This window comes from Trifolium pratense, linkage group LG4 (assembly GCF_020283565.1).
Source record: "Trifolium pratense cultivar HEN17-A07 linkage group LG4, ARS_RC_1.1, whole genome shotgun sequence".
Lineage (NCBI taxonomy): Eukaryota > Viridiplantae > Streptophyta > Magnoliopsida > Fabales > Fabaceae > Trifolium > Trifolium pratense.
The window spans coordinates 44,438,625-44,452,667 of record NC_060062.1 but is presented as its reverse complement, the minus strand read 5'-3'; the positions used below and the strand labels follow the sequence as shown (position 1 = coordinate 44,452,667).

Genomic DNA, 14,043 nt, shown 5'->3' with positions numbered 1-14,043 from the left:
GTGATAACCTCAATGACAAGGATAATTTGATTATAAACCATTGAGATTTTTTTTGTTTTTTAGACTCTTTTATTGACAAAGAAAAACAAGACTCTTTCTATTGGTACACGTGTTAAGTTTTTCTCGTATGAAAACAAAAATTGGAAATGGGGCCAAGAACTAGAAGTAACTAAAAATGGGCCCAATGAATCACCGGTACTAATTGTAGGTTTCATGTTGATCCATAAATTGGGATATACTCCATCTCGATTATTATTATAAGTAAAAAATTATTTTTTAGGTTCATTAAAATATTGATGTATTTGATTCATAATATAGGTCAGATACATTAATTTCTAATAAATTTAAAAAATGTTTTTTGCTTATAATAGTAATAGAAAGGAGTATAGATTCATATTCATGCGGTCTTCCTCCCAATTGATAGAATTTTTGTGCATAATAATAATTCATGTGGTCCCCAAAGTTTATATAATTATTTTTGTGCATAATAATTTATTTATCTTTTGAGTAAACCATCATTTTGAGTCTTAAAAAATATCTGACAATTTGAGACTTCAAATATATGACATATAAGTTGTTTTCTTTTTTATAATGTCATATAAGTTGTTTTCTTAAATTGTTTAATGTCAATCAAAATAGCTTTGCTAGGAGTGATATTGTGTCACATTGAGTGGTATTGTGACTTTTCAACGTTGATAACACGACACATAGAACCCTAAACGTAAGTTTCATACTGATTAAAAACTTCAATCTTTATATGAAATAAACTTTCATAATAGAAATCCTAAGCATTGATGAAGATACTACACGTAATTTTTTTTTTTTTTAATTTTTCAACATCATCAACATGCATTATGTGACATGACATCAACTTAAACAATGGGCAACTTAACATATTAATGATTTCTTTAAATTAACATGCATTTAGGAAGCTCATAACATCTATTGTTTCATAAGGTTGTTAATGATTTCTTTATGCATTTCAAATTTTCAATGCTGTATAAACCAGTGGTTGAGGTCACAATAAAAGGAAATTGTAACCCTGGACAAAAAATTTTGCAAACTTATAATCCTCCGGTTGCTACTTTGAGAGGCTATTTTCTATCTACCAAGTTTGGAAATGGAATTACACAAGCAATCGATTGTGAAAATAATTGAATAATATGATCTGCAACCGTCTAATGATTAGACTAAAATCCTTGTAACAAGTTCCAACATGGCATCAGAAAGAACTAGAATGTAAGGATGAGCTGATGATTATTTATAGATGCAAAAATATACATTTTACAATATCAAAATTTACAGAGCAAATTTCCAAAAGGCGGCATGGGAAATACAATGGACAACTCAACATATTAATTTACAATACCATCATGTGGTAGTTAATTATATGAACTTCGCTCTTAGTGTAGCAGGTTAGCAGTTGAAAAACACTAAATGTGTAAACTATATAACCGGCTGGTGATCATCAACATTCCTTTTACCAATTTTGGAAGGATTTTGATTTGGTATATGGAATGGCAACTCGTCATATTCAGGATGCAGTCAAGCAAGATTTTCATCAAATAGCAATATTACAGGTTTTAAGATCAACGGCTCACAAGCCAACCTGGTTTAATTAGGATGTCTTCCTTAAAATTGCGACCAGAGACAGACACTGACTCACCTTGACGGCGGTAACACTGCAAAGTATTAGAAGCACGGTTAAGAAAACCCATCTTTAACAACAGAGTCAGTATTATAAGGAGCATAGCTAAACAATCATGGAAATTTTTTAATCAATGTAGTCTACCAAGCGAAGCATACCAAATTACAGTCCTTTAGGTTTAAACCATCAGTAAGCTTTTCCTCAGAGTTTAGGGAAGACAGTAAAGACTTGCATATTAAAAGGAACAATGACAGAACAAGACGGAACGGATAAAAGTAACAAAAATAAGTAATGAATAATTCCAAATAAAAACACTTGAGGTAACTCTGTACTTATTAATTTCTTTATAGCACAGGAAAGCATGTTGAGAATTCCGAAAATAACACATTGGGAAACAGCTTAGCAGTACAATTTTGAATGAGGCAAGGAAATTTGGGCAAAAGCTCTATTTGAGGAATCAAGTGAGAGAAGTGATCAAGCACTAACCTTGTAACATACAACAGTATCGTCAGGGTACATTGCAAATAACTTGGTTCCAAGGCGTGCATTACAGGAATCACAGAGACTCTCATCATTAATCTGCACATTCCTTGATCTTTCATCTAATCTTGACAACCTTGCATCAATGTCTACGGCACGAGATAAATTATGCACAATCTGAAATATATGTTATTAAAGTTACCAATACCAGTCCACAATACTTGTTGTCTACAGAGTTATATGAAAGTATGACAAGAAAATATCAACCGTTAAATGTCAGCCTGCGAACAAGTTATCTCAAAAAGATTGCACATGAGGGAATTTTGGTATAAATGATTCAAGTTCAGGAAAAACAATGGACTTAAAAATCCACATAAACAATACAGTAGAGACTATACTCAAAAGATGATTGTATTTAAATAAGTCATATACTTTGTTCCAAAAGCACTTAAAAATTTGTTGTAGTTGCAAAAAATTTGTAGAATGCACCTCACCAGGGGAGAGCATACAGAACACAAGATTACCTCCTGATAGCAACCACTACAAACTTCTGATTTTCATTATGTCCCTCCCACCAATTGGAGAAAATGTAATCTCTAAGGTTAGGGAAAATTCTATCTGGAAAAGAAAAACGTGAAAGTACCTGTCCTTGACGATGATGATGAACTCTGGCCCTGAACATTCTTAGTAAAGTCTCCGAAGCAAGTTGAAGCGGCATATCTGGTGAGAGTTTCTGCATTTAAAAGCCAACAAATTTAGCAAGTACAACTTTGGATAGTGCATGCAAATAATATACAGAAACAGGTAAAAAGATGAGGGTGAAAATCTGAAAATGATTAGATGCAGAGTCCTTGCATTCACCCAATCCTGATAATTATACTCGAGGATTTATGAAGCATAGAATATTGCTGAAATAATGCCTGCGTGTACATTTCAAACTATCTCTTCTAGTGATTGACTTGTGGTGTTAATATTTTAATAACAATATATCAGACACATCGATAAAAATATTTTCCTATTTATTCCTACCAAAACCTCTTGCCAAAGAGCATTTAAAGCAGTTAAGTAAGAACAGGAACAATTTCCCTATTTATTCCTACCAAAACCACTTGCCAAAGAGCATTTAAAGCAGTCAAGTAAGAACACCAACAATTTTACATCACATCCTACATGCAACACCCAATTTGAGCAGCAGGAATTGTTGGATTAGCAAAACTGATATAGACTGAATCTCTCCCAATTTGACCTGAATCTCTCCCGATGCAATGATGAGTATAAATAAGTGTATTCTGTATCACACCATTATGGTCAATCTGGTGACACTCAACCAATGCCAACATATCCCACACCCTCAAAACAAAAAAGGTGTGTGTCTGTTTAATTTGAGTGTGTCCTATTATACCTGACACACTATTACGCATTAAACAGGTTCAATGGTCCTAAAGCTGGTCCAAACCAGGGGTTTGTGACCTGAACAAACCAGCCAATGAGACAGTTCAGTATGAAACAGTCTTGTCTACTTGTTAAAACTGATATAGACTGAACTTAATACCTCTAAAACTTGCAATGGGTCCAATGATTCTCCATGATTGTGAAGAAGGCGAACAGCAGCAGTAAACATGGGATCCTTTCCATCTTGTGGATCCAAATACATGTCTAGCAATCTGCGGACATTCGACAAAAAAACAAAACAGCATTGAGCATAATTGTGTTAAATAACCGTAGCTTACATAAGTAAAGCATTAAAAGGGTAAAATGGAGACAAACTGCATGTAGGCATCGGCTCTTCCAATCTCGGCACAATACTGCTCAGCAGCTTCACTGTCTTCTAGTTTCCTGGGAGCCAACAGACAACGATAATAAATAAATGAACTATGCTTATGTGATTATACACTTTGTATGCCATTTGCACTCAACTGTTAAACATATATCAATGAAATTTACAACAAATTATCTTGAAAATATGAGAAATCTAGTTTCCATCAAATTAAACAATGGTAAATCCGAAAATCCCATCTGCAAATCCAATATCTCACCATGACTTGGAAGGATTTTATTCACATATTGTAGCAATTACTATATTCTAGAATGATTGATTTTGGTTCGTCAAAGGTAGCAATCCATATTTCTCATTTTTTTTAGTCTACAACACTCAGAACTTATCAGACTAGGAGAGGACATACATATCAAAATGTCTTTGACCTGTATGAACAATCAATTTTTCAATATATCAAATTATAGCTGATCAATTTAATGAAGATCTCTTTTTAGTGCATATAAGTAAACCAGGATTGTTAAAATTCACATTTTAATGAATGACATTAAACTCTAGTGTCGACTCATAAACCTGAAGTTTAAGGTCTCTCAATCAAGAGAACACTCCTCAAAACTCTGACCGTGGTGAACTCAGTCTCACCACGTGGGGTCTAATGAAAACACATAAATAGAAGGTTGTCAATAATCTTACTTCCTCCTCCATTTAATATAGGAAAATTTCAACTTTCTAAAACCTACCTTGATGTTGTGCAACCCATTGCAAAGTGCAAAGGGCATGTAGTAAATTTCACATCGTTTTGTCTAGTACGTAAACATATCAAACAAATTACAACAAAAAATTGTGTCGTTACTGAACTATATGTAATGTACTCTTCATTCTATTTTGTTCTTCAATGTGCATCAAATGCACCCAAAGAGAAAGAGGCAAAACAGGGCCTATCGCATGTCACAATTATGCTATATATAAATATAAGCATGCAAAAATTATTCATAGACCAACTTAGAGAATTGACTTGTCACATTACAAGCTTTTGATAGAGAATGGCTAGGACTAGTTTATACCATCTAATGTAAAACACATTACATACACGCTAAAAATGGCATCATATAAAATTGTTCATAGAATTACAATGAATCAACAATAAGAAAATGCATGCAATGAATTACACAGCATCATATAATATAGTTTGAGTCAATTTTACAAGAAAAGTAAACAGCTACAATTTCAAAGCTATTTTGAAACTTACAAAGCCAAAATTTGGAGGACCAAAGTCTCTTGCCCCAATCTTCTATATAGAATAGCCTGTCAAGTAAGCCCAATTAAACAAAAAGGTAGTCTTTAAGATGTCCCAAAGATAGTCTATGAAACAAAGAACCATAAATAGAAAATACATCAAACTAAACTAAACAGACTTCAAGATACGTAGTCAAAAGACTTGTAATTACCTTTTCCAACCATAATTCTGATCCTTCAATCAAGTCGAGAACTTCTTCTGGATCATACAAATCTGATGATTGCAAAAAGATCTGTAATCTTTCCCTGACAGGAATCTGAAAAATAGAGTTCCTTAAAGTAGCCAAATTTGTTCTCTCAGTATTTCCACTAGCAAGATTTTCAGAGATATTTTCAAACTCAAAGGCTTCAATTGCTGATTTGGCAAGTGAAAGGGAATACAATGTATGCAACTGAGTATCAAAGCAGTCTTGGTCTTCAATCAACCATTGGAGATACCTACAATAAGAAGGATGTCAGGGTAAACAAAGATGCAGAATGTTAAAAATTGAGTATAAATCATATACATTAGAGTATAAAAGCAATGAAGATGATACAATAAGAGAATTAATAGTATAATGAAATCCTGAGAATCAATAATCATATACATCTCGATACAAGTCTCAAACATATACCTCTGTAAAATTTCGACCTTCTGTGGATCAATAGATGTAATGACTTCATCTGCAGTATGAAATGAAGATATCACTAATGATTTAATAAATAAAAAATTAAAGCTAACAGAAAAGGAAAACGAAAACATGATGACAAAAATGATATTTGAGAATCTTTCGGCAGATCACATTAGCCATTATGTGATAATAAACAAGTAGTGGTCCAAACTATGCAAAACAATATATTCAAAATTTGCATTCCTCAATATCAACGATTCAAAACATTATCATAATATCATTGTAGAAATTCATGAGTGTGAGAATGCTTGAAGAATCAATGCCAACCAGGAGAAAGCTGGATCTCTCGTTTGTCCGATGTTAGAACTTCGACTGCAAGAAGCTGGCTGATATCTGCAATCTGGAATGAGAAAGTCCAAAAGGAAGAATCATGGAATTGTAGACATTCTACTTGCATTAACAACCAATTTCTTAACCACTCATAGTCATACCCATCCTAGATGTTGGAGAATCAAATCTTGGTCAGATGACTCCTCAAGAATCTTTGAAGCTTCAGCTGCTGCAATTGCCTTGCCAGAAATAAGGTTTTCCCCACTATCTTGTATAATAGTCTCCAAAGCAGGGTCTTTCCGTAGACTAGATGAATAGTTTCTCGCCAGGATGCGCCAAATAGCCACAGCTTTTGAGCTCATTCCTTTACTGGCATATAGAAAGGCAAGGGTCCGTAGATGCCCTGACTCTTCTAACATGTGTTCCAACTCCTCCTGCAAAGAAATGCATATCATAAGGTCATCTCTCAGGACAACCCCACACAATTGCCAACATGTCATGCAGTGAAACAACATATGTCTTTGTTAAAGAAACAGAACTTATTTAGACAAGGGGGACACCTTGTTTACTTTCTGTTCACACTAGTGGTTAATGTTCCAAGCAGGCTTTACCATTTCAGTTTAGCAGCTTAATTTTGCAGTTGACACAATTATCTTTGTGGAAAACGTTAAATGTGGTGGCCATTCCTACTACTACACACTAGCAGGTTTTTTTTTCAAATTTCTAGGAGAATAATAGGCACAATTCCTACTACTACACACTTTACTGTCCAAATTTTGAAAATGTATTGAAATCTCTTCATACAAATAATTAACACATAAAATTGACATAAATGCAAAACATAACAATTTGCATGTATTGAATAATTTGGAATACACAATACCAACAATTTGCACATACCACAACACACCAGTTTGTTGAAGACGCCAATCTCTCCATGTCCTCAACACGGTTTAGAGCTCTATAGAGATACATTAATAGTGTGTCAACCCCTTCACTGACTGACTGCATTAATTGTTTCTCTCGACAGGCTTCCAAATACCTGTACATAATATTCGTCAATAAAAGGTCACCGAGAAGATGATTGAAGATGATTGCTATATAAAAATCATGGACACTTCAAAAATATAAGCCTACATCAATTCAGGTTGGGCTGGGAGTACCACGGCCAGACGATCTGCTGGTGGTTATTGTACATTTGTCAAACGGAACCTCGTTACATGGCAAAGCATGAAAGAAAATTTGGTGGCAAGGAGTCAAGATGAAGCATAATTTAGATAAAGGGCCCACGGAATGTGAGATTATTTGGATTGAAAGACGACTACAAAAGAATTAATGTTATGAAAATCGACACCTATGAAAGTCTGCTGTGACAAGTAAACAACCTACATAGCTCACAATTCTATTCTCTAACAGAGCCAAGTATATGGTAGTAGATAAACACTTCACTGAAGATAAAAAATCGTGAGTTCTGCATACCCTATGTCATTACAACAAATCAAGTTGTAAACATTCTCACCAAGGAAACATCCAAGAAGTACCTTGATGATTTCATCGACAAGCTGTTTTTGGGAGGCATTTTCATGCCAACTTGCAGGAGGGTATCGTAAGAACCAACAATATTTCAAATCCTATGTCCTGGATAATAGGACTTTGAATAGGATACATGCAGGTAATGGTACTAGTAATAAGATAAAATGTAATTTCTGATCTTTGGGATGTAGTTAAGTAGTATACACTACCCAGATTCATGTCATATTGCTTCTATAAAAAAGGACCGTCCTATTTTTCCAAATCAAACAACAGAAAATACATTTTTTTCAAGTAAAACATATAACAAACTAAAGGAACATAAACCTTTCATTAAAAAAAGAGGAATATAAACCTGCTAATATTTTTTATTGCTGACTCCAACAAATCAGCTCTATTCGGTGGATTCAGAAAATGATCATTGTCTACAATTGTTTCTACCCCTGCTTTTCTTAGGAAAGATGCTCTCTGGATTGTCATCAAGCCATCATCGACTACATCTTCAAGAGGGGCTGGGGGTGGATGCAAACCCCAATACCGATTCCTAGGAACCTACAAAAGCCAGTTTGAACCTCTGTACCACATTCATAAAGCACAAATTTTAAATATTTGAATAATTCATATGCATTAAGAACAAGTAGAAAACTTCACAATACAGCACAAGACCAAAGAAAAATTACCAGTTCAACTATTATATCATGGGGAAATGAATGAGAAAATAATCCACCACATGGTCACGCAAGATCATACCAACTCACTTGCACAATCACATGGATATTTTGCTGAAGTAAATATGCATCTCTATGCATAATGCTCAACAATGAAGAAAGCATGATATGGCTATGTATCGGTGTCATGTAAAAGAACATGGCTCAAATAGTTTATCCAATTACCACAAATAAAAATAAAAATCTAGTCGCTAAATAGTATCTAATGAAGCACTGAAGCTTTTAAACAGGTTGCTGTACAAAACTGCATTCAGACTTTGTATTCTACTAGTACCTTAATATTCATTAGATGAGAAAACAAGGCATGAGAAAAATATACAAATCTTCTACCAAACTTACATCTTATAACTGTTGCTAATATATTTTTTTTTTAAAGCAGCAAATATAGTAATTGGCACTAATCAAAGATGGAGCATTTCTTCACATTTAAAGTTTTATTTCTGTTGGCTTCACCCACGACAGAGACAAAAAATACTTGTAGCAGTAATATGTTAAAAGGGAAACAAACATAATAGTACCAGTAACGACCAGCGATTTGGATCTCGCATTATAAATGGGAATATTTCAGAAGGTTGCATTGTCTCAGAGAGCAGAAAGTGGTCCACTGCTTCTTCAAAATGCAAGTCAAAAAGCAAGAGGAACCCCACTTGAGCATGAACAAATGAGAGCAAGTCTTTTGACATTTCACCTTCATACTCAAGTTCCTCTACCAAGGATATAGCTTCCTTATAGTTCTTCTTCCTCAAAAGGTCTTTTATTTGTTCTACAGACGGTAATTTCTGATAGCACACAACCTAGAAGTATATGTTAAAATAAAAATAAAAACATGAGTTTCTTCAATGACCTAGTGATATGAGAGAATAAAGGTTACGGTTATAACAAATTACTTGCTTGCAATTTTATAACCAATTAAAATTCAAATGATAGCCTACAATGGATGTCAGAAATATAAGAACATATATACATGGCAATTTTACTTCTGAGTTCTACATCTGAATTTTCAGTAGTTTGAGTAATCAAGTACTGCAACAATATAATTTTCATTTTTCAAATTGAAGGCAACCACGATCAAACAATCACCTCAGTGCTCGAGTCTTACACAACTATGTCAAGGAAGTTCCCATTTTCTTTACCATTGTAACCATGCTATGTTTTAGAGTAAGTTTCTTAATCCAAAAAATGTTAATTACCACTTCATATAAAGGGCTTCATGGGAGGCCTGTCTACAAACCACTTCACTCTCCACTGGTGTAGATTGAACTTAAAAAGCTTCTTTATTTATCTTTTTTACCTACAGTACGTATACAATAGGGATAGGGATTCATTGTAATCATGAAATGGCCACTGTTTTGTTTAGCCACACAACCCAAATATAATATCTATCAAGAAATCAAACAAGTGTTGAAACCAATCATCCAAGCTACACAATCCGAAAACAACACCAATGCTTCCAAAGCTTAAGTTGGGTCATGCCTTTCCCATCTTAATGAATGACTAGGAAAATGAAAACTTAGCAAATACTTTAGCAACCATCGAGGAACAAATTTCTCTTGTATAGTAAAGTAAAACTTGCCACCTTCTATATAACACTGATTGCACATAAAAACAGGGTTACCCTCAGTCATAGAATAATAATCCACATTCCACAAGGCACTTACAGTAGCAGCAGAAAATTCAATTCAGGTAGAAAAATATTAAATATATGAATTTTCCCTCTTGCTCAAATTACTTGACAGACATTTCTTAGTTTCAAATTATTTTTGGTCTACTAAGCATTTAGCTTCACTACTCCTGAAGATTAAAAAATGTAACTACTAACTACTAACTACATGGCAATTTTACTTCCTACATCTGAATTGTTTTACTAGTTTGAATAATGAACTAAATAACAATATATTTTTCATTTGTCAAATTGTAGGTACCCACAATGAAACAATATCCTCAGTGCTTGAGCCTTCAACAACTATTTCAAGTAAGTTCCCATTTTCTTTGTCATTTTAAGTATGTTATGTTTTAGAATGAGTTTCCTAATCTGAGAAATGTTATTTCTTTCTTGTTCATATAAAGGGCTTCATGAGAGACCTATCTACAAACTAAACTCACCCCTGGTGTAGATTGAACTTAAAAGCTTCTGTATTTATCTTTTTTTTCCTACAGATTTGGCCGTATGTATTAAATAGTGATTCATTGTTATTTCTGCTTATCTAAACAATCCGAATATAATACCACCTTTCTCCCTAATTATAAGATCCACTTCATATATTTGTCGTCCCGTAATACAAGACTTTCCAAATTTTCACATGCATTCATGATTTTTGTTTTTATAATGTCATTGATGATTTCTTTACAAATACACCCCTATTAAATTTACATTGGGAAATACAAATTTGTTTTCTCTCTCTCTCTTATTATATCAATAATTGTAGGGGTAGTTAAGTAAAAATAGCACTTGTATTTGGAAGAGGTCTTATAATAATCTACAACTATTGTATTTGGAAGAGGTCTTATAACAAGCGACCGAGGTAGTATCTATCAAGAAATCAAACAAGCGTCAAAAAAAATAATCCAAGCTATACACAACAACAAATGTGAAAATGTAGATCCTGAATGATGATCACAGTGTAATCAGATTCAAACCAGAACATACCTTGGTAGCAGTTGCAACAGCAACAAGCTTCCCACCCCTATCTTCCTCACTAGCAACAACACAAGGTCCAATCCCTTCCCCACCAAACGGCAAAACCTGAACACATCCCCCATGTTTCTTATTATACAGCTCAATCTTCCCATCACTCACAACAACCACATAAAACGACAACTCTCCAACCGAATCCAATCCATGCCGAAACACCAAACTACCCCCAACTGGCTGCCCTTGCTCATCAACAATAATCCCCACATTATCCACCAACAACAACACCCTCCAATCCCTATACAACAACTTCAACCGCGGCGGCCGCGACACATCTGGCAACGAAAAAATAACACTACTCTGTCCACTAACACACGAAATCAAACTATAACCATTCGCAGTACCAACGACAATCGAATCATCAATCCAAACCATAGTACTAACAACACCATCAACACATTGAATCTCTTTCAAAACAACAAGTGATGCATTATTAACATCTTTAACAACAAGCTCAACTATCACTAATCTTTTCCCAATAACAATTGCCAAAACACATCCACCAAAACCCTCACTATGCGATTCACCACCGTCTTTCACTATAAACCCTCCCAATTTATGCAAAAACTTATGATTACTGGAATTACTAGAATCCAAACCTAAACCCAAACCTTCAGATTCATTATTTCTCATTCTTCTTCTCGTTACAACAGAAATACCTTTCGAAAACCCTAACCTAACAGCGCGATTCGATAAATCCGAATCAACTAAAAACAACGAACCATCTGAGAGAATCAAAACCTTTTCTAAATCCGGTAAAACTAAAATTGCATCAACTGAAGAGTTTGTTACGGAAACGCTTCGAAGAAAGGAGAGTTTCTGTAAAACGGTGCCGTTTTGGGAGGAATTAGTGTGGTTTAGGTTAGGGGAAAGGGAAAAGAGGGTACCGGAGTGAGTTCCGACGTAGATAATGGTGCGATTGTTGGAAAGTGTGGTGATGGCGAGAGATCGGACGGTGGTGGTGCGAGAATGTGTTGATAGGTCGAATTGTGAGTGTGGTTCGATTACGATTCGGGTTGTTGTGGCGGTGGTTGGTTCGAATTTCGCCGCCATTGGAAGCAACGATGAATTGTGAAAGTGTGGTGTTAGTTAATTGAAAGCATAACTCTTAGTTAGTATTGAAGGTTTTTGTTTAGTTAGTTGGACTCTGTTACACTGAATCAATTTGATCGATTTCAGCAATGTAATTTGGGATTTTCGCTAAATCCACCGAATCATGTTAATTTAGATTAAAAAAAAAAATTAACTATTGATTTGGATGAGAGAAAAAAGGAAAAGAAGAAAAAGTTAAATTGAAATGTGGAGATTAAAGAAATTGAGGAACATGACGAAAATTAAATGGAGAGAATTCATTCTCGAATCAACACGTAAGTCATTACAAGCTCACACATAAATGTGAGAGAATCAGAAATCGAAGTGCCGTTATAATTCATGGACTAACAATTTTGGTATTTTTAGTTGTTGAGCTAGAATTTATGAACTATTTTTATGTGTGTACTACTAGCTTTGCATTGATTTTGTAGAAAAATGGACCACCAAAATGTTCTTATATAAATAAGGGTAATGTTAAACAGGGTCTCCAGGGGAACGATATTTGGATGGTCCAACCAATAAATGGTTAATGGTATGGTTGGACCGCATGTATGTTAATCCAATCTATATAAAAATATTTGTAACTTAAGGGCCGGAGGGAGCATTATATTTAGGTTTTGAGATTTTTTTTTGCCGCCCTACCTACTTCTCACGCATCTTACGCCTTTCCATTTATAGTTTTATGCTACTTAAGTAGCGGATATTATAAAAATGAGAAATTTTGTAAGTGTCGTTTGCTACTTAAGTAGCGGACATTATAAAAAAAATATTTGGTAGGGTGTCTTTGAAGGTATCCACTACCTAAATAGCGGACAAGAATATTTTGGTAAAATTTGTAGAACGCTCTAGAAAATGAATAGAGTGACAAAAGCAATTCTCTTAGGTTTTTATTATTGGGTTTTGACTTTGATTTTTTTTTTTTTTGCAGATGCAACAGTCACCGGCATAGTTAAGAGAATTCGATAAGCAAGTGCAACATTGGGATAACAATTGGCGACTTTGACAAACTCAAAAATTTCAATGGCTGACATCAACACATTTGCAACACTTTCAATTCAGAGAAAAAATCATCTGCATCGACATCTGAAGAATAGTCTCATACTTTTTATATTTTTATTCATGACTCTGTTGCTCGATTTATAGAGCTAAATTGTAATAAATATATATTTCTAAATCATATATATTTATAAAAGAAGCAAATCTTAAAATATTATAAACAAAAATATAAACAATAACTTCTAACAATTTATTATTGTAAATATAATTGTAACATATATTTAAATTTAAAATCTTCACAAGATATTTAGACATATTATTTTAAATTTTCACAAGAATTTTAATATTTATTATATATATATATATATATACCTCGAAAAAATATTGGGGGCCCTAATACAAGGGGCCGTCGCCCTCCTCAAATACGGCACTGACTACGTTTCAAAATGCCCTTCAAGTAAAGCTCTTCTTTGTAAGTCATCGAAAACAATGCCTCGGGGCAACAATATTTGGATGATCCAGCATTTGCATAATTTGTAACTCTATTCTTGCGACGCTTATCCTGGAGAAGCTTCTTGATGGCAACAATCTCGCATGTTTGTGTTGAGGCAAAATCCATTTTAGTGTTTTAATGACAACAAACTTTATGGAATAAATGTTAAGTTTTATGAATGGTGATCTACTGATGTTTGCACTTGAGTTTTTGTTGAAAGATAGATATTAGCAAATGGATGAGCTAAAGGCCGCTCACATCAACAAGTGCATTTATATACTCAAACAATGAACGAATTGGAGTATCATCAGATAATTACAACGGTAGTATCACAAGCTTCGAGAAGATTTTTAAAGACTGTTGTTTTGAATCA

The 14,043-nt window shown here is 34.1% G+C and overlaps 1 protein-coding gene across 2 annotated transcripts; it reads right to left on the bottom strand.

The window, feature by feature from the left end:
- Window positions 1-1,240: 1,240 nt before the first annotated feature.
- Window positions 1,241-12,362, bottom strand: LOC123923889 (vacuolar sorting protein 3). Of its 2 annotated transcripts, none has more exons than XR_006814508.1 (14): window positions 11,045-12,282; window positions 8,916-9,191; window positions 8,025-8,221; window positions 7,040-7,181; window positions 6,301-6,573; window positions 6,137-6,209; window positions 5,813-5,861; window positions 5,351-5,636; window positions 5,152-5,207; window positions 3,896-3,964; window positions 3,681-3,792; window positions 2,772-2,861; window positions 2,135-2,277; window positions 1,241-1,682 (listed from the first exon to the last, which is right to left on the bottom strand). XR_006814508.1 is itself a non-coding variant. In XM_045976638.1 (14 exons), exons 1-14 carry the CDS (start codon window positions 12,140-12,142, stop codon window positions 1,590-1,592), a joined length of 2,985 nt encoding a protein of 994 aa, XP_045832594.1. In that variant the 5' UTR covers window positions 12,143-12,362; the 3' UTR covers window positions 1,241-1,589. The 2 variants fall into 2 exon arrangements, 1 of the variants encoding a protein (XP_045832594.1); XM_045976638.1 differs by having other exon boundaries at window positions 2,135-2,305; window positions 11,045-12,362.
- Window positions 12,363-14,043: the final 1,681 nt, after the last annotated feature.